The sequence below is a fragment of the Stomoxys calcitrans genome, chromosome 3 (assembly GCF_963082655.1).
Source record: "Stomoxys calcitrans chromosome 3, idStoCalc2.1, whole genome shotgun sequence".
NCBI lineage: Eukaryota > Metazoa > Arthropoda > Insecta > Diptera > Muscidae > Stomoxys > Stomoxys calcitrans.
Window position 1 is genome coordinate 56,930,020 of NC_081554.1, and position 25,440 is coordinate 56,955,459.

Consider the following 25,440-nt stretch of genomic DNA (forward strand, 5'->3'; position numbering starts at 1 on the left):
GCCCGATTTAGGTATGTTTAGGGCTGCAAGGTGGTCGCTCAAACACTTTGCCCTGAAAATATATCAGCATCTACTCTCATATAAAGGGTGATTTTTTTGAGGTTAGGATTTTCATGCATTAGTATTTGACAGATCACGTGGGATTTCAGACATGGTGTCAAAGAGAAAGATGCTCAGTATGCTTTGACATTTCATCATGAATAGACTTACTAACGAGCAACGCTTGCAAATCATTGAATTTTATTACCAAAATCAGTGTTCGGTTCGAAATGTGTTCAAATTTTGACAAATTTTGTTCAGCGATGAGGCTCATTTCTGGTTGAATGGCTACGTAAATAAGCAAAATTGCCGCATTTGGAGTGAAGAGCAACCAGAAGCCGTTCAAGAACTGCCCATGCATCCCGAAAAATGCACTGTTTGGTGTGGTTTGTACGCTGGTGGAATCATTGGACCGTATTTTTTCAAAGATGCTGTTGGACGCAACGTTACGGTGAATGAACACATTTCGAACCGAACACTGATTTTGGTAATAAAATTCAATGATTTGCAAGCGTTGCTCGTTAGTAAGTCTATTCATGATGAAATGTCAAAGCATACTGAGCATCTTTCTCTTTGACACCATGTCTGAAATCCCACGTGATCTGTCAAATACTAGCATGAAAATCCTAACCTCAAAAAAATCACCCTTTATCATTTATTTGAATCCCATATTGCCATTGGCCTCAAAATACCTCAAATACCTTTTATTTAAACCCCTTATTGCAAAAGTCAGCAAATATGTCCGGTTTGGGGTATGGGACCCAAACAATTATCAATATCTAGCTCCACTCTCTCTCCTTAAGACCCAAATTATCATGGTGAGCAATAGGCCTATTTGCGGGTGGGACGTCTTCTAGACAGTTAAGCCCGAATGTTGATATCACATTCGTTGTCTACTCCCAATTACCTATCATTTGAGCCCCATATTTCCAAAGTCGACAAACATGACCGTTTTGGGGGATGGGCCGACCACTCAGTGACTTGGCCCTGAAAATATATATCAGATTATTGTTCTACTCTAAAATACCTCTTATTTGAGCCACATATTGCAATGTTCGGCAAATACGTCCTATGGGGGTGGGGTGGCCCACAAACACCTTTTCCCGAATATTCATAACAGATTCGTGCTTTACTCCCAGAGACTTTTCATTTGAGTCCCATATTGCTATGATCGTCAATTTGTCCCCTTTGGGGGGTGTTTTTGGGGAGGGGCGGCTCCCCCCACCCCCATCGACTTGGTCCAACATTTGGATATCAGATTCGTATTGTACACTCAAATACCTTTTATGTGAGCCCCATATTGCCACGATCAGTAAAAAAGTCCTGTTTGGGGGGTGATTTGGTGAAGGGGTGGGCCCCCAGAAATTTGGGCCCACTTTTGGATATAAAATTCGTAATCTATTCGCAAATACCATTCATTTGACCTTTTATTTGAGCCCCATATTGCCATTGTCGTAAATATGTCCGATTTAGGGGTGTTGTGGGGGTTGGGCTGGTCCCTCAAACACTTGGTCCGACAATTGGATATCAGATACGTTTTCTACTCTTAAATACCTTTCATTTGAGTCCCATATTGTCGTGCTTGAACTATAGATATATTTGGTAGGTTTTTTGGGGGTGGGGCGGCCCCCCTATGTCCCTATCCGAAATTTGCATACCAGATTTTTGTTTTTAGGTTACTTTAAGAGAGCACACAAAGTTTCGCTAAAAGCGCACCACCCATCTCTGACATCTGGCGTTTCGGAAAATTAGGGTAAGGGGGAGGGTCCGTCCCCCCTTCAGATATCAAAAAACGTAGTACCCTTTTGTCACCACTGCATCATTATCAGAAAATCGGTTTAGCTGGTTTTGAGTCTATACGGAACAAGCACAAATTGATTTTTATATACAAGGAGATTTGGCTGAGATTTTTGGCATAACATGAGCCAAAAGTATTAAAAAAATCCTTAGGGAGCCACCGTGGTGCATAAGGTAGCATGCCCGCCTATCGCATCCAAATGCCCGGGTTCAATACCCACCGGCGAAAACACCTTAAAATATTTTTGAGCCGTGGTTATCCCCTCACCAAATGCTGGCAACATTTGTGAGTATTTCAGCCATGTACAACTTCTCAACCAAGAGGTGTCACTTTTCAGTGACACGCCGTTCGGATTTGGTATAAAACAGGAGGTCCCCTTATCATTGAGCTTAAAAAAAATTGCATCGGACAGCAGTCAGTGGATTTTGTGAGCAGTTAGTTTTCTTCTAATTTGTTCCGCAATGGGATGTGCATTAGTAATTTTTGTGTCGAATTGCTCAACTTTGTTCTGCTAATTCCAGTAAAATATGAATTTTAAGCTGGTGGTTTGTGTCTCCACTAATCAAATTCAGAATTATTCTTCATTCACTTTGAGTTGTATAATTTGCTTAAAACCCATGGCGAATATATGTCACATCGGATCATGTTTGTATATGGCAGACACTCATATACAACGATCTCCCAACGATTTTCATTCCATTCGCACATTGGCATTGAAATCCAGGTCAAGCTGGTCTGCTTTACATTTCCTTCATTCCTGGGAAGAACGATGGCCTTGGGAATTTAAGGAATGGGAAGATTGGTCTTATTGCGAAACCCTGATCCTGATGTCTAAGACTTTGCGATTTAGCTTCATGTCGGCTAATGGAGCATGAAGCGTTCACTTTACCGTTCGCAGATACCGCTTGATATCGGCCCCGCAGTTGATCATTTAGTCACGGACTTTACGATCCATTGAAGAACAAATGCGGGGCATCAATTACTAAAGGTAAGGTTAGTTTGAAGAAGAGATTGCATATTATTCCCATTCCATCTACGCCAACAAATGTGCTCGAAGAAAAATTCAATTTTCAAATTAAACTAGTGGAGACACAAACCACTAACTTAACAGCCCACTGCTAATGCCAATAGCAGGTCACTGTTAAAAATTTTTACACACAATTGACTAACTAAGAAAGACGGATTGGGATAAATTTCGGCACAAATTCTGCACTTTTATCCCTTCTAGACCAGAAAAGGAAGTGGAAACTACGGATGATATAGACATAGTGGTCAAGCCGATCACAAAGGTCCTGAATGACTCGCTTGCGTCAGCATACCCTAGTGCCAAGCCAAGGGGCAAACAGCGACCGCCATGGTGGACCCCAGAGCTGGTTGGTCTAAGGTATGACTGCGGAAAACTCTTCAACAGAGCAAAAGCCTCAAGAGCACCACACGATTGGGCCATCTATACTGCTGAGCCAAGAATATATAAGGGCAAGCTTAGAAAGGCTCAGAACAAATCCTGGGTAGATTTCTGCAGCTCCGTGGAGGTTACATCTGAGGCCTCTGGGCTAAGGAAGATTCTGTCCTCGAGACCTATTACGTTGTGGTATTTTCAGAAGTCAGAGAATGTATGGACAATGTATAGTGAGGAAACACTAGAACTACGCGTTGACACACATTTCCCGGTAAAATCTCCAACAGACAACGTGGCGCCAGAAGAGGTTGTCACTGATATACATTCATCGGAACCTATTAGGGAAATTGTATCTGAGCCGAAAATCCTTTAGGCGATAAGAAATTTCGACTCCTTTAAGTAGCCAGGCCCTGATGATGTATCATCGGTTGAATTACAAGCTGTGTCTGATAGACTGGTTTCCTGGCCCAGGGAAATATGCTGTGCTTGTATCACAATGTCATATATATCTGTGGGATGGAGGGACACGAAAGTTAGTTTCATTCCCAAAGCAGGAAAACCCTACCACACGAAGGCGAAAGATGTTCGACCTATTAGTCTGTCATCCTTTATTCCGAAGACTCTTGAGATGTTGATAGAAACATATCTTAGGGCAAAAATCGCTGGAGGTAGCCTCTCGCAGCACCAACATGCATATAGGAAAGGTAAATCTACTGAAACAGCCCTTCACCACCTAGTCAGCTACATAGAGGCTTCTCTCGCAGTCAAGTAATATACAATGATAGCATTTCTTGAAATTGAGGGTGCTTTCAATAATGTAAAACCGACGTCAATCATGAAGGAGTTGGAGTTTCTAGGCATCAACTGTACCGTAAGAAAGTTTATTAATAACTAAAAGATGCATTACGGCAGGCTTGGGATCTGTGGATCTAAAAAGATGGATCAGCAGAGGAACACCTCAAGGAGGTGTACTGTCTTCGCTATTGTAACAATGTATTATTGTCTCTGGAAGAAAAAGGTGTAAAAGTGATTTAGATATAGCTCCCATACAAACTCTCAGCATTATTGGTGAATTTCATGGAAATCGGTTCAGATTTAGATAAAGCTCCCATATATATGTTCGTCCGATTTTGAGAAATATTGCAATAAGGTGCTCATTTATAAACCGATTCTCTCAAAATTTGTCAAGAGGGATTTTTTTAATGACTCTCGACATTACTGGTAAATTTCATAGAAATCGGTTCAGATTTAGATATAGCTGTCATATATATTTCGGCCGATTTTCACTCCAAGAGCCACTGCAAGCGCATTTATTGTCCAATCTTGGCAAAACTTTGTAAAACGCTTCCCTCGACGACTACTACAATACCTGCGAAGTTTGCTCGAAATCGGTTCGAATTAAGATATAGCTCCCATATATATGTTCGTTCGATTTTGAGAAATATTGCAATAAAGTGCTCAATTGTCAATCAATTCTCTCGAAATTTTGGCAGGAGGAATTTTTTTATGACTCTCGACCCTACTGTTGAATTTCATAGAAATCGGTTCAGATTTAGATATAGCTGTCTTATATGTATATCGTCCGATGTTCACTCCAAGAGCTACTGCAAGCGCATTTATTGATCAATCTTGCTAAAACTTTGTAAAACGCTTCCCTCGACGACTACTACAATACCTGCGAAGTTTGCTCGAAATCGGTTCAAATTAAGATATAGCTCCCATTTATATGTTCGTTCGATTTTGTGAAATATTGCAATAAAGAACTCATTTGGTAACCGATTCTCTCGAAATTTGGCAGGAAGGATTTTCTTATGACTCTCGACATCACTGGTAAATTTCATAGAAATCGGTTCAGATTTAGATATAGCTGCCATATATATATATCGTCCGATTTTCACTCCAAGAGCTATTGCAAGTGCATTTATTGATCAATCTTGCCAAAACTTTGTACAACGCTTCCCTCGACGACTGCTACAATACCTGCGAAGTTTGCTCGAAATCGGTTCAGATTTAGATATAGCTCCCATATACTTGTTTGTCCGATTTTGAGAAATATTGCAATAAAGTGCTCATTTATAAACCGATTCTCTCGAAATTTGGCAGGAAGTATTTTCTTATGACTCTCGACATTACTGGTGAACTTCATAGAAATCGGTTCAGATTTAGATATAGCTCCCATATATATGTTCGTCCTATTTTGAGAAATATTGCAATAAAGTTCTCATTTGTTATTCGATTCTCTCGAAATTTTGCAGGAGGGATTTTCTTATGACTCTCGACCTTACTGGTGAATTAAATGGCAATCGGTTCAGATTTAGATATAGCTCTCATATATATATATCGCCCGAATTTCACTTCTGGAGCCACAACAAGCGCATTTATTGATCAATCTTGGCAAAACTTTGTAAAATGCTTCCCTCGACGACCACTACAATACTTGCGAAGTTTTCTCGAAATCGGTTCAGATTTAGACATAGCTCCCATATATATGTTCGTCCGATTTTGTGAAATATTTCAATAAAGTGCTCATTTGTTAACCGATTCTCTCGAAATTTGGCAGGAAGGATTTTCTTATGACGCTCGACATTACTGGTAAATTTTATAGAAATCGGTTCAGATTTAGATATAGCTGTCATATCTATATATCGTCCGATTTTCACTCCAAGAGTCACAACAAGCGCATTTATTGTTCAATCGTGCCAAAACTTTGTAAAACGCTTTCCTCGACGACTACCACAATATCAGAGAAGTTTTCTCGAAATCGGTTCAGATTTAGACATAGCTCCCATATATATGTTCGTCCGATTTTGAGAAATATTGCAATAAAGTGCTCATTTGTTATTCGATTCTCTCGAAATTTTGCAGGAGGGATTTTCTTATGACTCTCGACCTTATTGGTGAATTTAATGGCAATCGGTTCAGATTTAGATATAGCTCTCATATATATATATCGCCCGATTTTCACTTCTGGAGCCACAACAAGCGCATTTATTGATCAATCTTGGCAAAACTTTGTAAAACGCTTCCCTCGACGACCACTACAATACTTGCGAAGTTTTCTCGAAATCGGTTCAGATTTAGACATAGCTCCCATATATATGTTCGTCCGATTTTGGAAAAAATATTGCAACAAAGTGCTCATTTATAAACCGATTCTCTCGAAATTTGGCAGGAAGTATTTTCTTATGACTCTCGACATTACTGGTAAATTTTATAGAAATCGGTTCAGATTTAGATATAGCTGTCATATCAATATATCGTCCGATTTTCACTCCAAGAGCCACTACAAGCGCATTTATTGAACAATCTTGGAAAAACTTTGTAAAACGCTTTCCTCGACGACTACCACAACATCTGAGAAGTTTGCTCGAAATCGGTTCAGATTTAGATATAGCTCCCATATATATGTTCGTCCGATTTTGAGAAATATTGCAATAAAGTGCTCATTTATAAACCAATTCTCTCGAAATTTGGCAGGAAGTATTTTCTTATGACTCTCGACATTACTGGTGAACTTCATAGAAATCGGTTCAGATTTAGATATAGCTCCCATATATATGTTCGTCCTATTTTGAGAAATATTGCAATAAAGTTCTCATTTGTTATTCGATTCTCTCGAAATTTTGCAGGAGGGATTTTCTTATGACTCTCGATTGAATCTCGATTGAATTTCATGGCAATCGGTTCAGATTTAGATATAGCTCTCATATATATATATATATATATATATATATATCGCCCGATTTTCACTTCTGGAGTTACAACAAGCGCATTTATTGATCAATCTTGTTTTTAATGAATTCAGTAGCAGATGCTTTTGCTTGTGAACAATATAATGATCTGTCAACATAAAAAATATCATATAGCCTGGATTACTTGTTTGACACATATGAAAGTGTGGACTTGGAACACTTCGTGTCAGCTATTTTGTATACAAACAACCTTTAAGCAATTCGTTTTATAGGACTTTATCGCTTAATATATGAACAGAATACCAACTCTCTATGAACAGAATATCAACTCTCTAAGGATCTCGTCTTCTCTACTCTTTCTCTTGTTCAACATATTTTCCCATCACATCATATGTGTAAACTATGTAGTGGCAATAAACAATTCTCTTACAGAACCTACCATAACTGCAACTTATCGTCTAAATTCCTTTCTAGGTTTATTGTATGGGCTTGGGCCTTGTATGCTCCTTACCTATGCTCTGCATTCCACAAAGATATTGAATTTATACCATCTCAAATTGAAGTTTACTTACCTTATGGTTTGATAGACATGCTCAGCCATTGTCACATCACCGCACACATAGATGTGACCACGTTGCTCCACAATCAAATTGTACAATGAATCGAATTCCTGTTCAATCAAATCTTGAACATAAGTCTAGATAGAGGCGATTTGTTCAGTCAACAACAACGATTGTCAAGTTGTTTGTTGGCCATTTCAAATAACCAATGGTACAGCAACAACAAGCCACATTCAATACATTCAGCATTCGCCATTCAGCAAAAGGACATTGGTAATGCGAAGAATAAGAAGTTAAAATCCGCAGCATCATCATCATCATAGCCATCACCAGCACATGTTCCCAAAGGATATGGGGATAAGTTGAGATGATGTGGGAAGACAGAGCACAGATACCACCAATACGAAGACAACGTTGACAAGTTGTTGACCAACAAGAAACGTGAAAGCCATACCAACATCAGCCAGGCATGAAGCAAAGCAAGTGATGATAGAGCCACCATATCCATATCCACATCCACATTGAGTTGTAGTTGTTATACGCAGTTATATATCAACAGCATGAAGTAATGATATTGAATGCAATCGGAAATAAATAAAAATAAGTTAGTAGTAGAAGCAGAAAAAGGGAAATAGAAACGGAAACTGTATTTATTGACCATTTCTATTCATTCTTATATGTATATGTATTGAATTGAGTTGTTATGGTTACTAAGGATTTATAAGATCCTGTTGCATTTTGTGTTTGAGCGGGTATAACAATTCTAGTTATTTTTTATTTCAATAGTCTTTGCCTTTCCTGCATTCACCACATCCTCCTCATTCGCCAACTAAAGGACAAACTTCTGCACTGTGTAATTTCAAAATAGTTCGCTTGTGTTGTTTGTCACAATTGAATGTATCTTTCCTATCTGCCAAACAAAGGAATGCTTTTCTGTTCAACAATATTTCCCTGTTTTTTTTTTTGTTGGCTGAGCTTCGTTTCATTACTCGTTGTCTCCCACATATTGTGGCAACAGAAATCCTGTTTTGTTGAAGGGGAAAGGACAAGACATATTGTGGGAAAACTTATATCCGCCATCAAATCTATGAGGCTATAGAGGATACATGAAGAGGCAAACGCCGCAGCAGCTCTTCAGATAAAAGATAAAATAATAGCTAAAGTAATGACTTCAAAGCTTTTTTTTTCATAAACAGACAGTTGCAGCTACAGCTACGGCGAGTGAGACAAGGATTTGGAGAAGGATATTGAAAATAGTTTTAACAAAAGACAAACGATACATTAAATCACTCAACAATGAACATGAAAAGAGAAGCAGCTTAGCGCTTAAGCACAATAGTAATAAATTTCAATGAAATTGATGTTGACATTGACATTTTACAAAGAGGGATTATATTGATGATGAAAGGAAAATTGCAAAAATTTTATTTGAATTTTTTTTTGTATAATTAACGTTGCATGCTGTATGCTCTTTTCCTGAGAAAATTGAGATTAGCATCAAATAGAACTTGTTTAGGATCAAGATCCCATATTGCGATGATTATAATCGACAACTCTTCAACGTGCAATTCATTATTTAAGCAAATTTGTCCATGAATATTCCATTCAATAACAGGGGCCAAATTCTCATATATCAATGAATGCTTCCCGTTTTAAGTTGAAGCAAAATGATAAGGGACCTGCTTATTATAACCGAGTCCGAGCGTGGTGGTTGTTGTGTTGTTCTGTTCCTTCATCTGATTGGTTCTGTTGAATCGCTAGATCCAAGAACTCTGCAACTAGGGTAAGGTGGAAGTGTCACATTCAGAAGCGTACTGAGAATTCTCACAGATGTTGGGCATTATGTAGACGGGACGTAGGCTCGAAATGGGGCCTGAATCCGAGGATAGTTGACTGTCTCTACAGGAGCGTGATTAGACCAATACTTAATTACGCCTCAGTAGTTTCTCGGACTGCTATGGAGACAAAGTGCAACATAAGGACCATACAACAGGTTCAGAGAACATGCTGTCTTGGCATAGGTGGAGCAATGAGTACCACGCCCACTAGGACACTGGATAGTATTCTAGATCCTCTATCCTCCTCCTGAATCCGAGGATAGTCGACTGTCTCTACAGGAGCTTGATTAGACCAATACTTAATTACGCCTCAGTAGTTTCTCGGACTGCTATGGAGACAAAGTGCAACATAAGGACCATACAACAGGTTCAGAGAACATGCTGTCTTGGCATAGGCGTAGCAATGAGCACCACGCCCACTAAGACACTGGAGACTATTCTAGATATCCGACTCTTTGACATATAGAGTAAATGTGAGGTAGCCACTGCGACTGTGATACTTAAGACGATGAGAGAATGAATTGAAGATGAGAGCAGCTCATACCATCGCGGTATAATCGAGGCGACGATAGGAACCCTGAAAGTAAGGGAAGAGGTTTCCGATGGGATACCTGAGATGAACCTTGAAGTCGAGTGCGAGGCACTACTAGAGGCACAGTCTTGGATTGACGGGACCCTAGTATTGTCATCTAGAAGATCATGTTACACGGATGGATTAAAGCTAGAGGACAGAATGGGCCTAGGGTTCTACATTGAGAACCCAGTCGCTGAGATCTATTTTAGACTGCCTAACCATACTACCGTCCTGCAGGGGGAGATTCGGACGATCATGGAATGCGTGAAGTGGTATGGTGCTAACGCGAGGACCCCAAGTGTGAACATCTTTACGGACAGTAAAACGGCCATAAGGGCAATAACAACCAGGACGGTCACGAACAGTCTTGAAATCTAAGAAGGAAAGTAACGCCTTCCCTGAGTATGAAAAAATATGCATTGTTTGGGTGCCAGGCCATAATGGAGTAAGGGGGAATGAAAGGGCCGACGGTTTTGGCGATGAAAGCCACAGGACTGCCGCCAATAAACTTGGTTAACCCGAAGCTTTTCGGGACGACGCAGTCCGCAGTCGCGGGCGTGGGCGATGAATGCTCATGCAACCCTGTGGAACAGCGAAAAGGTTGGTAATACGGCGAAAATCCTATGGGGGGATCCACATCGTGAGAAGACGAGGCTGTTACTGTAAGGAAGTAAGAAGGAGGTCAGTAAGCTATTTGTATCATGACGAGACACATAGGGAATACGAGCTCGCTAATGTAAAATCGGTGCGGCAAGTGATAATATGTGTAGGGCATGCGGGGAAGATGATGAGACATTGAAGCATTTCCTTTGTCATTGCCCGGTGGGCGGTGGATATCTATCCACAAAATTATGATTTGCATGGTCCCCGCGATAACAGCCCAGAAGGTATTGCTTAGACAGCATATAGTTATGACTTCGCACGGATGGGAACCAAAGAGACAGCCCGTCGGAGTTCGAAGAGCGGCGTTCTGACAGATCGGAATATAATTCCACTGCATGTCACATAGCTGACAAGACCACACTGGCGCTGCCTATCTTACTATTGACCGGCGATTTGCTTTGTACGTTGCCAACAAAGTTTCTTTGTCATCTCGTTGTTCCTATTTTTGACCTTATCCCAAATTGTGGTGCCATGTTAGTATATCGGCCTATGATGCTGAATGCCCCAGTTCGAATCTGCTCTGCAATATGATATCAATTATTTTAGAACACTTGATGATCGGAATTGTTACTCCATTGACCATCAAAATGAGCTCCCAACCCACCTCATGCGTGTATGTTGTAAAAAATCTGGCTGAAGATTTGGTGGCAGATATCTTCAGATCTCTTGCTTTGAGATATGAGGCAAGTTCGTTGAGATAGACGTTAAACCTATAGCAGATGTCACCAATGGGTAGGGGGCTTGATGCCATGATCGTACAATCGTCCGAATATGATACGATCTCTATACCCGGCAACGGATAGTTTTGAGCATTACACAGGCTGGAACATTTAGGTCCGATCTGTGTGGTGTTCATTGCTGTCACAAGAAGCTTACTGCGAGCTATCCGCGTCCACAGGTTGCTGATAGTGAATTGCTGCATACATAATAACTGCAACAACAGTCGCGGACAATCAGCGGTATCGAGCAAAGACTCTCCGTGAGAGGCCTGGCGGCACCGGCTATTGCACAAATACTGAGTGCCTATGATGCTCAATATGACAAGGCGAGTTATTGACGCCTTTTAATAACCAATTGCCACCATGTTTCCGCGGCGATCGGTCCTTTGGACCGAAACGAGTTTGCTCACCTATAGGAGGCCATCGTAGCGCAGAGGTTAGCATGTCCGCCTATGACGCTGAACGCCTGGGTTCGAATCCTGACGATACCATCAGAAAAAAATTTTCAACGGTGGTTTTCCCCTCCTAATGCTGGCAACTTTTGTGAGGTACTATGCCCTATAAAACTTCTCTGGAAAGAGGTGTCGCACTGCGGCACGCCGTTCGGACTCGGCTATAAAAAGGAGGCCCCTTATCATTGAGCTTAAAACTTGAATCGGACTGCACTCATTGATATGTGAGAAGTTTGCCCCTGTTCCTTAGTGGAATGTTCATGGGCAAAATTTGCAATTTTGCAAAATAGGAACTTGACGAGGATCGCGACCTCCACATTAAAATGTGGCTATAACAACAACAACAACGATCTCTATGCCGTCTGGAGTTGGTGGAATAGAAGAGAGGGGACCTCTCTGTTACACTTTACGGAGTTTTGAATTCATATCTCTAAATTCCACAAATGACTGGCGACCGCACAGGTAATTCCTGACACAGCGTGTCAGGCCTAGCTGGAGGGACGTGCTGGCACGGCTGGCCTTGCCGATAGGGCCAGTGCCGGATGACTCCCCCTTACTCGGGTCCTTTCCAAGCTTCAGTAGTGGGATCACTCTGCCCATCGTCCAGTTGTCAGGTACTATCAGAGTGTTCAGAGACAGATTGAAAACAGTTGTTTGTTACCCAACTCCAGCTAGATCCAGATTCTTCAGCATCAGTGTAGAAAGGGAAGGGAGATCGGTCTGTATGACTCCCCCTTTCACGGGTCCTTTCCAGGCATCAGAAGCGGGATCAGTTTGCCCATCTTCCAGTGTTCAGAGACCGGTTGACTTGACGCAATGGATGCCATTCGTAATTTCGTCCACGGTCAATTGTGATGATGATTGTGAGCGGGCGGCTGCTGCGTTAATAATGTCTCGGAAGTTCCTCTCTGCAGCTTGCACATTTGAGCGGGGGTCAACTCACAGAAACGGCGATTGGTGTACTCTCTGCACCCGACCCAATCGGCCTTCTTTTGATTGACAAAAGTACGGCTCCCCTATCTTATGAAGTCGGGTGGTTGTTCAATGGCATGGTTTGCCATTCCATTTCTTTGCCAAAGAAATTGCGGTTTTCCAGGATACTTCAATGGAAATGTCCGGCGAGCTGCTGTATCTCCTCAATCCTAGTGCAGGCATCCTCATTTACCGTGCAGAACAGGGAGCCTTCAATCTGCTCTGCTAAAGCTATGCCCCGCTGGTGAGAATGCCAACAAACGTAATGCGCATTAACGTCCCTTAGAGTCAGGCGATTAGGGTCAGACAGTAGGCCACTAACGTCGGTTAGGTTTAGGTTAGCTTTAGGTAAGGTTTAAGTTAGGTTAGGTTGGGTTAGGTTTGTTAGGTTAGGTTTATGTTAGGTTTAGGTTAGGTTTAGGTTATGTTTAGGTTAGGTCTAGGTTAGGTTTAGGTTAGGTTTATGTTAGGTTTAGGTTAGGTTTAAGTTCGGTTTAGGTTAGGTTAAGTTTAGTTTTAGGTTAAGTTTAGGTTAGGTTTAGGTAAGGTTAGGTTTAGGTAAGGTTAGGTTAAGGTAAGATTTATGTTAGGTTAAGGTAAGATTCAGGTTAGGTTAAGATAAGATTTAGGTTAGGTTAAGGTAAGATTTAGGTTAGGTTTAGGTTGGGGTTTAGATAAGGTTAAGTTAGGTTTAGATTAGGTTAGGTTTAGCTGAAAAGCCGTTACTTGCAAACCTTCAGTCTGTCAGCACGTTAGTTAGTCAGTACCAATCGGTTATAGGAGGAATAGAGATACAGTACGTTTTATTAAAAAAGAGGCTAAGGCAATGTGTAATCCACACTGCCTTATCAGGCATTACACAGTGCCTGTAGTCGGCGCTCACCTAAACCCCCCAAAACTACAGCTTAAGATCTGTAAAATTTTCTACAAAAAACAATAGCTCTTGGGCAATCCGTTCGGACCCAACTCTAAACCAAAGGTCTGGTTTTATAGAACTGAACCCTGAATCGAATCACACTTATTGATAGGAGAAAGCTCCCCCTGTTCCAAACTGGAACATTCTTGTTAAAATTCGCATTTGTTGTCGTTATATTCTATTTTCTAAATCTTTACTTACCTTTTTGATATTCGGCTCCCTGGACAAAGCCAAAAATACTCGATCCAAGATATTCTCGCTAACCAATCGTTGCTTCTCCTCGGCATACAAATCCACACTGTGACTGCGGCAACCAAAGAATAACCACACTCTAGGCAGTTGACATTCCGCATTCATTTCACGCATCATTTCAAACTCCTGCCAGAAGGAACGGAACGGTGCTATACCCGTGCCAGGACCAATTAAAATTATGGGCTTTGTGACATCCGAAGGTAAATGGAAACCGGGAGCTGAGCGCACAAATAAAAAGACATCATCTTTGGCATTGAGATTGGCCAGATAATTGGAGCAGACACCATAACGTTCATCACCCTCACCATCTTGACTGTGGTATTTGACGGTGGCCACCGTTAGGTGAATTTCGTTGTTAACTTTGCGTGGCGAAGAGGATATAGAATAGAATCTCGATTGTAGAGGCATAAGATTTGCCAACACCAAAGAGGCAGGAGGCTTGCAGGAAGGAAATTCCTCCAAGACATCCAGCAAATGAGGCAAACGCCAATGTCTCCAATCCTCATAGGCCGAGGAGTCATTGACCAGCAGTTGTAGGCGCTCGGTATCATGATTATCTTCACAAAATCCCGAAAGCAGGGTTAACATTTGCCTTGTCGGTGGTGTGGTGATATCGAAAAATTTCGTCAATAGACTTCTCATACTCTCGGCGGGGATTTTGTCATGGGATTCCCAACATTTGAAAATGCCATTTGAGGTTTGTTTTTCCTTTAACAGCTGCAGCTGTAACAATTCATCGGGATCTTCGAAACCGGTCAAACGTTTCAGCAAGCCATCCACAATTTCAGGACGATTTGAAGGGAATATGCCCACATGATCGCCGGGTTCATAATCAATGCCCGGTGCTGTTATCTCCAAGAGAATGGTGGTCTTTTCACCATTGCCACTGTTGGTGAGATTATGAGGACTCGATTTGATTTGACAACAGGTAACCTTCTTGTTGTGATATTTACTGAGTAATTGTTCCAAGGAGCCTTTGGTCTTGGCGGGCACTAAGCGTACTGTGTTGACAGTCAACGAATCATTTTGCAAAGCCATGGAGGCCTCCGACAGACTTTCATCGGGATCCAAGCAAAATGTTTCGCAGGCCACTTTAAACACCTCAGGGGCCCATTTGCGGAATGATTGCTCCTGGCCACACATTTCATCACCATAGGTGACCTTCAGCAGACGCTCTCCACCCAACTCACCCAGAACATTGTCAATATATTGACCAAATGCACAAAAATTTGGATAGGCTGAGGAACCCAAAGCAAAAACGGCAAATCTGGAAGAATAATTTTTAGGAATGAAAAAGATTTGTAATGGATGAAATGATAGTAATCATAAAAATTTCGGAAAAGCTTCAAGTATTGATTTTTTGCTTCTTAAAGTCTTTTTATTCTTTTTTTTCTCCTTTACTCACCTTACATTCGACAATGGCCCAAAGGTTTCTTCGGTAAATGTGTCTGATGTGGAACCCCTCAATGAATCCCATCGGTCAATTTTCTTTACTTGCTGCAGTGGTAATTTAATAAAGTCCTGCCTTGAACTTGCCTTCATAAAGGATTTTGATGACGTCACAATGCTAAAATGAAACAAAAGCAAAGATAGAATGATTCCATAAAATGGTCAAAGTTTCACATAAACAAAGAAAATTAATACCCAGAAAAACCAAAACAAAGAGAGAGAGAGCGAAAAAACTTCCATAGGTTCTCATTACAAAGGATTGCATTTTTTTTTTTGTTTTAATCTCGGAAATGGGTAAAATTGTGTACGGTCTTTTAGACAAAACAAGTTAAAAGGTGTTAAGTTCGGAAGCGACGAACTTTGGATACCCATCAACATGGAGATAGAGGATATAGTGTTTATTGACATTTGTCTTAAATCTTTGAATGTCAAAGTGGGTGGGAAAAACATTAGCCGGAAGTCGTTTCCACATACGAACGGTTCTGGTGAAATAACAACTCTCTCTATAATGCATTGTGCGGTCCGCTGGCCAATTAATTACAAACGAGTGTGAGTTCCTGGAATATCTTCTATCCCTGACATACATCCTTACATCAGGAATAAGAAGACGAATATCAGACGAGCACACACCATGAAAGTACCGATAGAACAGCGCCAAACAACCCACATTGCGACTATGATGAAGGGAGACATCCATTCGTATAGAAGTCTATGTAACTTCTGTTTTCAGGGATATCGTAATTGCAATCGGTTCTATCAGGAATAGTGGAACAGTACTTTTTATCAAAAAGCGGCTCAGGTGGATTACACCCTCCACGCTGCCTGGAACGTCGGATATTGTATCAAGGATAACACAGTGTCTATAGCTGCCATATAGCCAATGAGAAAGCTCCCTTAACCTCACGGCAGTGGGCGCTGCAATTTGGGTAGCCACAATGTCCAGAGGCATAAGATGTAGCATTAAATTCAGTGCATCAGATGGTGTCGTCATCAGTGCAGCAGTGATTCACAAACAAGCCATCCTTTGGATCCGATTAAGTATTGAGCAGTAAGTGGACTTTTGAAGCGCCGTCCACCAGACCATAACACCATATAGCATTATAGGTCTGACAACTGCAGTATATGCCCAATGCATGACACGCGGTCTAAGCCCCAAGGGCAAGATTTGTCTTTCTGGCCCTTTCCAAAATGTTGGATTTGAAGTTCAATTTCCTGTACAATACCCAGGTATTTTGCGCTTTCTGTAAATGGAACATTCTCTCCACCCAAGAAGACAGGTGCCACTGTAGGCAACTTGTATTTCCTGTCGAAAAGAACTACTTCTGTCTTGCACGGATTCATACCTAGACCACTTTCGATAGCCCACTTTGCTAATTAAACGTAGAGCTTCCTGAAGTATATCTCTTAGAGTGCTGGGAAACTTTCCCCTATCCGCAACTACCACGTCATCAGCATACGCGACCACTTTTACACCTTTTTCTTCCAGAGACAATAGTATATTGTTAATGGCTATATTCCAAAGTAGAGGAGACTGTACACCTCCTTGAGGTGTTCCTCTGCTGACCCATCTTTTTAGATCCACAGATCCCAAGCCTGCCGTAATGCATCCTTTTTAGTAAGTAAGTTATTAATAAACTTTCTTACGGTAGAGTTGATGCCTAGAAACTCTAACTCCATGATTGACGTCGGTTTTACATTACATAGCAATATTTCAAATATTTCCCCGAAATATGCATAAATAAGTCGTCATAATGAATTTTTTCGTCACTTTGAGCAGCTCCATTGGAATGTCATGTCAACATTGATAAATCTCAATGATGGTCCCCTTCATTTGTGAAGGCTTAGCCGCAGGATAATCAGAACACATGTAAAAAATGAATTGGAATGCAAAGCACAAAGCTAAACAAAGGACATCATTCATAAATCTATGCATTGATATGTCAACATTAATTTCGTAGGAAAATATGGTTGTTTTTTTTTGTATGTTAAGGAAATGTAAATGGAACTGATTTCCTAACGGCTTTTGTTACAGTTTTATGCTCACCACCGAAGGATGCAAGGATGAATAAACATTTTGTCATTCCGTTTGCAACACATCGAGATATTAAAATATCAATTTCCGGCCCTATATTCTTGATCATCATAAGATGGTCAGCCTAGTCCGTCCGTCTGTCTGTTGAAACCATACTACAGTCTTAAAAAATGTAGATATTGAACTGAAACTTTGCACAGAATTTTTTTTTTGTACATAGCCAAGTTAAGTTTTAAGATGGGCTATATGGCACTATATCTTGATATAGCCCCCATATAGACCAATCTCCCGATTGAAGTTTTTGGGCCTATAAAAAGCGCATTTTTAACCGATTTTGCTGAAATTTTGCACACTGAGCAGTATTAGGCTTTTCCACATCCCTGTTATTAGTATGTCCTAGATCGGTATGTCATGTATACCGATCCACCAATTTAAGGTCTTGAGCCAAAAAAAAAAGAAATTCTATCCTGGTTCCCGCAAATTTGGCACAATAAGTTGTGCTGGGGAGTTCAAAATTCACCTGTTCTGGGTGCTGGGCCACAGAGATATCCCAGGGAATTGTAAAGCGGATGAGCTTGCGAAACTAGGAACTATCCTACATATTCCAGGGATACTGGATCTGTGGGTATGCCTCTAACAACATGTAAGCTAAGTTTTCAGCACCAGGCCCGAAGGATAACGAATGATAGATGGTCACAAAGAGGGGACTGTGAGCATTTCAAAACTACGTAGCCTAATCTAGACTTGAAGAGGTCTACAGCTTTGCTGTCATTGGCTAGAACAGACATCTCAGTCATTGTGTCCGTCATGACAGGTCACTGTCTAATCGGGAAACATACTGACAGACTGAAGGTTACCAGCAACGACTGTTGCAGAAGCTGTAGGGACATCGAAGAAGAAGAGACTAAAGAACACCTTCTAGCAGTTAGAATGAGTTCCACTTTAGGTTCTCATTTCTTTAAGAACCTTTCAGATTTAGCGGATGTGAACATTCGCTAGTTATGGGACTTTTTAAAGCGATCTGGATGGTAACACATTGAGAACTGGAACGTGTCTTCTTTCTTCTGTTCCTGTGGTATCACAATGGACGAAAACGTCTAAGTGAGTCTGATGGCAGATTGCCACTTAAAGCTAACCTAACCATAGCACTCGATTAAGATGGCATATCTTGTTAAAATTTCACTTATAAAGCAACTACAATCTGTCCTCTTCACTGTGAGGCGTGCTGCAGAGCGACACCAGCATTAGAAGGGAGTAACCATCGCTGAAACTTTATTTTTCTGTTTTTCCACGTCAGGATTCGAACCCAGGCGTTTAGCGACATGCTCAACTCTGCGCTACGGTGACCACCAATGTGTCCCAATCAAAAACACTTTCTCGCTTATCGCCGAAGGCGTTTAGCAGCCAGAATTTCGGCACCAGACTTTGCAGAGGTTGTAGTGCGCCACCTCTCTTCAAAGAGGTGGCGCACTGCGGCACGCCGTTCGGACTCGGCTATAAAAAGAAGGCCCCTTATCATTGAGCTTAAAACTTGAATCGAACTGCACTCATTGATATGTGAGAAGTTTGCCCCTGTTCCTTAGTGGAATGTTCATGGGCAATACTTGTATGTTTTGTTGTTTTACAAGGTAAGGTGTCATGGATGCGGAGGGTAGACTGACAAGGATCTCCGATTACCTGCCATCAGTGCCAAATGAAGTGAGGGCATTCGCGATTCGATTTCCAGGAAGGGATGAATGGAGAGCGAATGCTGCACTTGGGGAGGATGAGACCTAGATCTACATCGCTGGCTCCAAGATGGAGTCAAGAACTGGATTGGTGGTCGTCGGTCTATATGGCAGCTATATGTAAATATAGTCCATATTCGGGTAGGATTTCGGGGCCTCTGGTGCAACTCACTGTTTCAAATTTCAGAAAAACCTGAGAATAAATGCCATTTTTATGGTCTTTAGATCCTAAACCTGAACAATGGTCTCTATGGCAGCTATATCCAAATGTAAACCGATTTGAACCATATTCGGGACAGATTTTGGAACTCTAGATTCAACACATTGTTTGAAATTTCGGGTAGTAAATGCGTCTGTTATAGGTCTAAGACCTAAAATCGGCAGATCGGTCTATATGGCAGCTATATCCAAGTATGTTTCAATCTGGACCATTTTTGGTTCGGATATCGGCGGACCCAACAAAACACACAATTTCAAATTTCAGCGAAGTCGGGTAAAAATGCGACTGTTACAGGCTTAAGACCCTAAATCGTCAGATTAGTCTATATGGCAGTCCGATGTCCATAGTCCGATGTGGCCCATTCCAGAACCTGCGTATAGAGAAAATACGAGTATACCCCCATAGGATGGGGGTTTACTAACCTAGTCATTCAGTTTGTAACCCTTGAAAACTTGATCTTGGACCCCATAAAGTATATAAATTCTTGATCGTTTCGAAATTCTGAGTCGATATAGCCATGTTCGCCAGTTCGTCTGTCGAAATCACGATAGTGGACGAACGCGTACAGCTAGCCACTTGAAACGTAGCAAAGATACTTACTATTGATGTAGGTTGTTGGGGATTGCAAATGGGCCATATTGGTTCAGATTTGGATATAGCTCCCATATAAACCGATATCCCGATTTGACTTCTTGAGCCCCTAGAAGCCTCAATTTTTGTCCGATTTGGCTCAAATTTTGCACATGATGTTCTGTTATGACTTTCAACAACTCTGTTGAGTACGGTACAAATCGGTCAAGAACCTGATATAGCTCCCATATAAACTGAATTTGAATTTTTGAGCCCGTGGAAGCCGCAATTTTTGTCGGATTTGGCTGACATTTTGCATATAGTGTTCTGTTATGACTTCCAACAACTGTGCCAAGTAAGGTGTAAATCGGTCTATAACCTGATATAGCTCCCATATAAACCGATATCCCGATTTGACTTCTTGAGCCCCTGGAAGCCTCAATTTTTGTCCGATTTGTCTCAAATTTTGCATACGACGTTCTGTTATGACTTTCAACAATTGTGCTGTGTAGGGTCCAAATCGGTCTATAACCTGATATAGCTCCCATATAAACGGATCTCCCGATTTGACTTCTTGAGCCCCTGGAAGCCGCAATTTTTGTCGGATTTGGCTGAAATTTTGCACATAGTGTTCTGTTATGACTTTCAACAACTCTGCTGAGTACGGTTCAAATCGGTCTATAACCTGATATAGCTCCCATATAAACCGATCTCCCGATTTCACTTCTTGAGCCCCTGAAAGCCGCAATTTTTGTCGGATTTGGCTGAAATTTTGCACCTAGAGTTCTGTTATGATTTTCATCAACTGTGTCAAGTACGGTTCAAATCTGTCTATAACCTGATATAGCTCCCATATAAACCGATCTCCCGATTTGACTTCTTGAGCCCCTGGAAGCCTCAATTTTCATCCGATTTGGCTGAAATTTTCCACATAGATTTCTGTTACGACTTCCAACAGCTGTGCCAAGTACGGTCCAAATCGGTCAAGAACCTGATATAGCTCCCATGTAAACGGATCTCCCGATTTGACTTCTTGAGCCCCTGGAAGCCGCAATTTTTGTCGGATTTGGCTGACATTTTGCATATAGTGTTCTGTTATCACTTCCAACAACTGTGCCAAGTAAGGTGTAAATCGGTTTATAACCTGATATAGCTCCCATATAAACCGACCTCCCGATTTGACTTCTTGAGCCCCTGGAAGCCTCAATTTTTGTCCGATTTGTCTCAAATTTTGCATACGATGTTCTGCTACGACTTTCAACAATTGTGGTGAGTATGGTCCAAGTCGGTCAAGCACCTGATATAGCTCCCATATAAACCGACCTCCCGATTTGACTTCTTAAGCCCCTGGAAGCCGCAATTTTTGACCAATTTGGCTCAAATTTTGCATATGATGTTCTGTTATGACCTTCATCAACTGTGCTGAGTGCAGTCCAAATCGGTCAAGAACCTGATATCGCTCCCATGTAAACCGGTCTCTCGATGATCCTTGTTCGGCTCCTAGAGCTTTCCCTTCCCTTAATGCCCTTCAAATAAATTTATTTTGCATAAATTTTTAGCCGAATCCATGGTGCTGGGTTTCCAAGATTCGGCCCGGGCGAATTTAGCGCGCAACTGACGGACGGACGACGATCCGAAATATATATACTGTGTAGGGTCGGAAATGGATATCTCGATGAGTTGCAAACGGAATGACTAAATGAATATAGCCCCTACCCTTTGTTGATGGCTATACAAAACGTTTACTTACGACACTTTCCAGAAATTTCTCTAAAGACAACATTTCGATCTGATAAGACTTTTGCATTACTTCCTTTAAACTGGTCAACTATTATCTTCTTTCCTTTCCAAAGTAATCGCAATGCTATTTAGTCATCTTCTCAAAACAGATAACATTGGCTAGGGGAAAATTAGCTTCGGAATAAGCCACTTATTTAACTCAAGCATAAAAATAATTACAACTTTTTTTTGTTCGTAGAACAACTACAAGCATTCGAATGGAGAACATAGGCATACAAACAACACTCCTTCATGGCCCAGAAGAGAGTAGCAAAGAGGCACTTGAACAAGTATTTAACTGAGGCTCTAAGTGGGAGGTGTTTGTTAACACCCAAACAACAGCAATAATTAGCTGGCAGGGCACTTTAAGATTGAAAAGAGCATTTAGTTCGGCTTTGTTGTACAACAGCACTTGTGCTGAAGATACGGTGGGCATGGTAAGGAAAGAAGTCGCAAATGGTGTATATAAAGGCTTTGGAAACTCTCATAGAAAACATTCAGCAATGATCATGAAGCAAAGCTAGGAGTTCTGTAATCTAATAGTCGACCAGGGTATAGATTAAAGGGAAGTTGGTCTGAATCCAAAATAATGAGCAGGCTGCCAGGAGCCATATTTTCCAACCTCGCTGCAAGAAGTAGCCCTTAACGATATGGGTGGACTGGACTATAGCAAAGAGCTAAAACTGAACTAAGCTTTACTCGATCCGATAAAGAATATACCATGCATACGATGTCAAATACCTTATGAAGGATGTTTCGCAAACGATTTACAAAACAAGTAAACCCTTTCTTCACTATAGGTTTGAAAAGTTGGTTTAGAAGGATATATTCATTATTGCCTTTTGCTCCACTATCTCCATGATGATGTTAATTCCGCTCAAATACTGTTCATGACAAAAGCATCGCCATTTCTAACAATTAAGTGCCTTGTGCAATAGACAACTACTGAAGGTGGCAAGCAATTCTGCTAAACATAAAAGCTTTGGCACTTGTTAAAGTTGTTACCTTGCAAAAGTAACAATTGCAAGGTAAAAGTGATTTTTAGAAAAGTGCATAAATAAAACGGAAATTTAAAGTGCTGCAAGCAACCTCCTTCAAAGAGCAAGAATAACAAATTCACCCGCAAAAGTGAACTGAAATAATAATTAAAACAAATTATATGACTTTAAAGAAGTAAAAAAGGTATTTCAAAGCTACCACTTTGGATAGCACCTGTTTTAAGATCCGCAGAGGCTTCCTGCGTCTATCCCAATTTGAGGGTAAAAAGTGAATTCTACTATCAAAGACCTTTTGTTGTTGTCCTATTCTATCCTGATCGGCCTTCATAAATAATTTTTACTCCTTTATGTGTTGTGTAGGAAAAGGGGATGGGGGAGGGGGATTGCCATCTAACACGTCCATTCGGTCCCCCTGACGCTTAGACCCAAAAGACCATTTATTTGAGTCCTTCATTGTCGCGATCTAAATGTCCTATTGAACGGCAGGACGTGACCCAGATAGTTGAATTCTTATTAGATTCCAACTCTACTGGCATAGATCTTTCTTTTAATACCCATATTATCCCGATCGAACTAAACGTCCCATGGAAGGGTATTTAGTGGGTGGGCCGGTCCGAAAATCTGCCATATGTCCATACCAGATTCGTAGTCAACTCCCAAAGGTCTTTCATTTGATACCCATTTTATGACGTTGTACATTCATGACCGTTTTGGGGCATGAACTCTACTTTTAAATACCTTAAATGCAAATGCAAATTTTGCCCATGAACATTCCGCTAAGGAATAGGGGCAAACTTCTCACATATCAATAAGTGCAGTCCGATTCAAGTTTAAGCTGAATGAGGCGTGCCACAGTGCGACACCTCTTTGGAGAGAAGTTTTACATGGCATAGTACCTTACAAATGTTGCCAGCAATAGGAGGGAGAACCACCGCTGAAAATTTTTTTCTGATGGTCTCGCCAGGATTCGAACCCAGGATTTCAGAGTCATAGGCGGACATGCTAACCTCTGCGTTACGGCGGCCTTCTTTAATTTGATATCCATATATTCCCAATTGGTAAATATGCCCTGCTGGTGGGGTTTGAGTGGTGGGAAGGTCACTCAGACACTAAGGAATACATTTTTAAATAAAATTTGTACTCTACTTTTAAATACCTTTCATTTGACACCCATATTCCCGAAGCATTGAAAGTGTCTGGTTGGGGGTTTTTTTGGGGGTGGGGGACCCCCAATCACTTTGGGTGAAATTTGTATACCAAGTTCGCACTCTACTATTAAATACCTTTCATTTGATACCCACATTGTCCCAATCGGCAAACATGTACGTTTGGGTGGGTTTTGGGACGGGGCGTCCCCCCACGATTATTTGACCCCAACATTTTATATAAATTTCGTGTTTTTGGAATACCATAAGATGGCATACAAAATTGCGCTTAAATCGGTGCACCTATCTACGAGACCTGAAGTTTTTAACACCGGGGCGGTGTGGCACCTCTATAAGCCGCTCAGAGCTAACATCCCGTCGCTAACATTCCGCCCGAATCAGAATTGTCCACTGAGGACGCATAATCCAAAAACTTTTACACGTCTATGCTCTCTATGTCGACCGCTCAAGACGGTCGCCCCAGGACCTCGTTAGCCCAAACGACCGACCTTAAGGCGCAGACACGAGGCGAGGATCCTGTTCTCCCAGATTTGGTGCGGAGAGAAATCGACCCAAACGGGAAAGGCCCAGGCGATGATAGGTCTGTTGATCTGCTCTTAGATCAACAGCTTGACCCGCCTACTGAGAACCCCTGAGGTTATGAAAACCTTCAGATAGGGCAAGAAGATCCCCTTGATCTTGTCCTGTAGGTAATCCACTTGACTGACAAAGGTAATCTTCTCCTGGAAGAAAACGTCAAGATACTGCTAATACAAGATACTGGTCTGTTTATCTGCTTAAACCTAAAAACCTTAAGCCTAAACCTCCATCAAAATAGACAGAGACTCTTCCAGATAGAGGTTTACTCGGGTCTCAACAACTGTAGCATCTGCCTCTAACGCCGCGATAAGTATAACATCGGCAAATGCCAGGATTAGAAAGTCAGCCGGAGGCGCTGATATGTCAGACACGAACATATCTAAGAGGATAGAGCCCAAGAGAGAACCCAAGGGGAACCCCGGAACATTATGTTGAGGAAAAAGCTAAATTTTTTCCAGTTTTTTTTTTTTCTTTGTTAGATCGGCTACTTTTTGACTTTTGGGACCGCCCTCGTAAAAGCCTCTTCAGTTTGTGTGTAACGTAGAAATAGAAGTCTGCATGGCATCACATATTTAGTTTGTTTAGGTTAGGTATATACGGCACTCATCAGACAAACTTAGACGTTTTCGTCCATTGTGATATCACGTGAACAGGAGAAGGAAAATGCCTTCTAGTTTCTTCCAGATCGCTTAAAAAAATTCCAAAAACTTTCAAATGTTCACAAGTTCTGAAAGTTATGAGATATATAAATGGAACTCCTTCTGCTTGCCAGTGCGGGACATACTCACACAGCAGATTTTTTGTAATATCTTCTTCCTCAACATCCTCGAAAGTTGTTACATGCTACCTCCAGTCTGTCAACATGTTTTCCGACCAGATAGTGACCTTTTATGAAGGACCGGTTCAAGTCTATTTCGGGTCACATAATCTTGTAGTGTTCACAAACCAAAAAAATTTTCAGTACCTCCCGGGAAAATCTCCTATGGTCTCTACACTTAAAGCATATGCTGGGCATCGTTTAAAATCTCAAAAATAGGCTCTCAGAT

At 41.3% G+C, this 25,440-nt stretch overlaps 1 protein-coding gene across 1 annotated transcript in view; it reads right to left on the reverse strand.

Annotated features, from left to right (window-relative positions):
- The window catches only part of LOC106083069 (nitric oxide synthase), a 317,072-nt gene that overhangs the window by 63,344 nt on the left and 228,288 nt on the right, over window positions 1–25,440 (reverse strand). The window contains exons 13-15 of the mRNA XM_013245896.2: window positions 15,280–15,441; window positions 13,824–15,141; window positions 7,501–7,625 (exon numbers count right to left, since the gene is read on the reverse strand). Coding sequence (XP_013101350.2) covers window positions 7,501–7,625; window positions 13,824–15,141; window positions 15,280–15,441 — 1,605 coding nt within the window. The remainder of the gene's footprint in view (window positions 1–7,500; window positions 7,626–13,823; window positions 15,142–15,279; window positions 15,442–25,440) is intronic.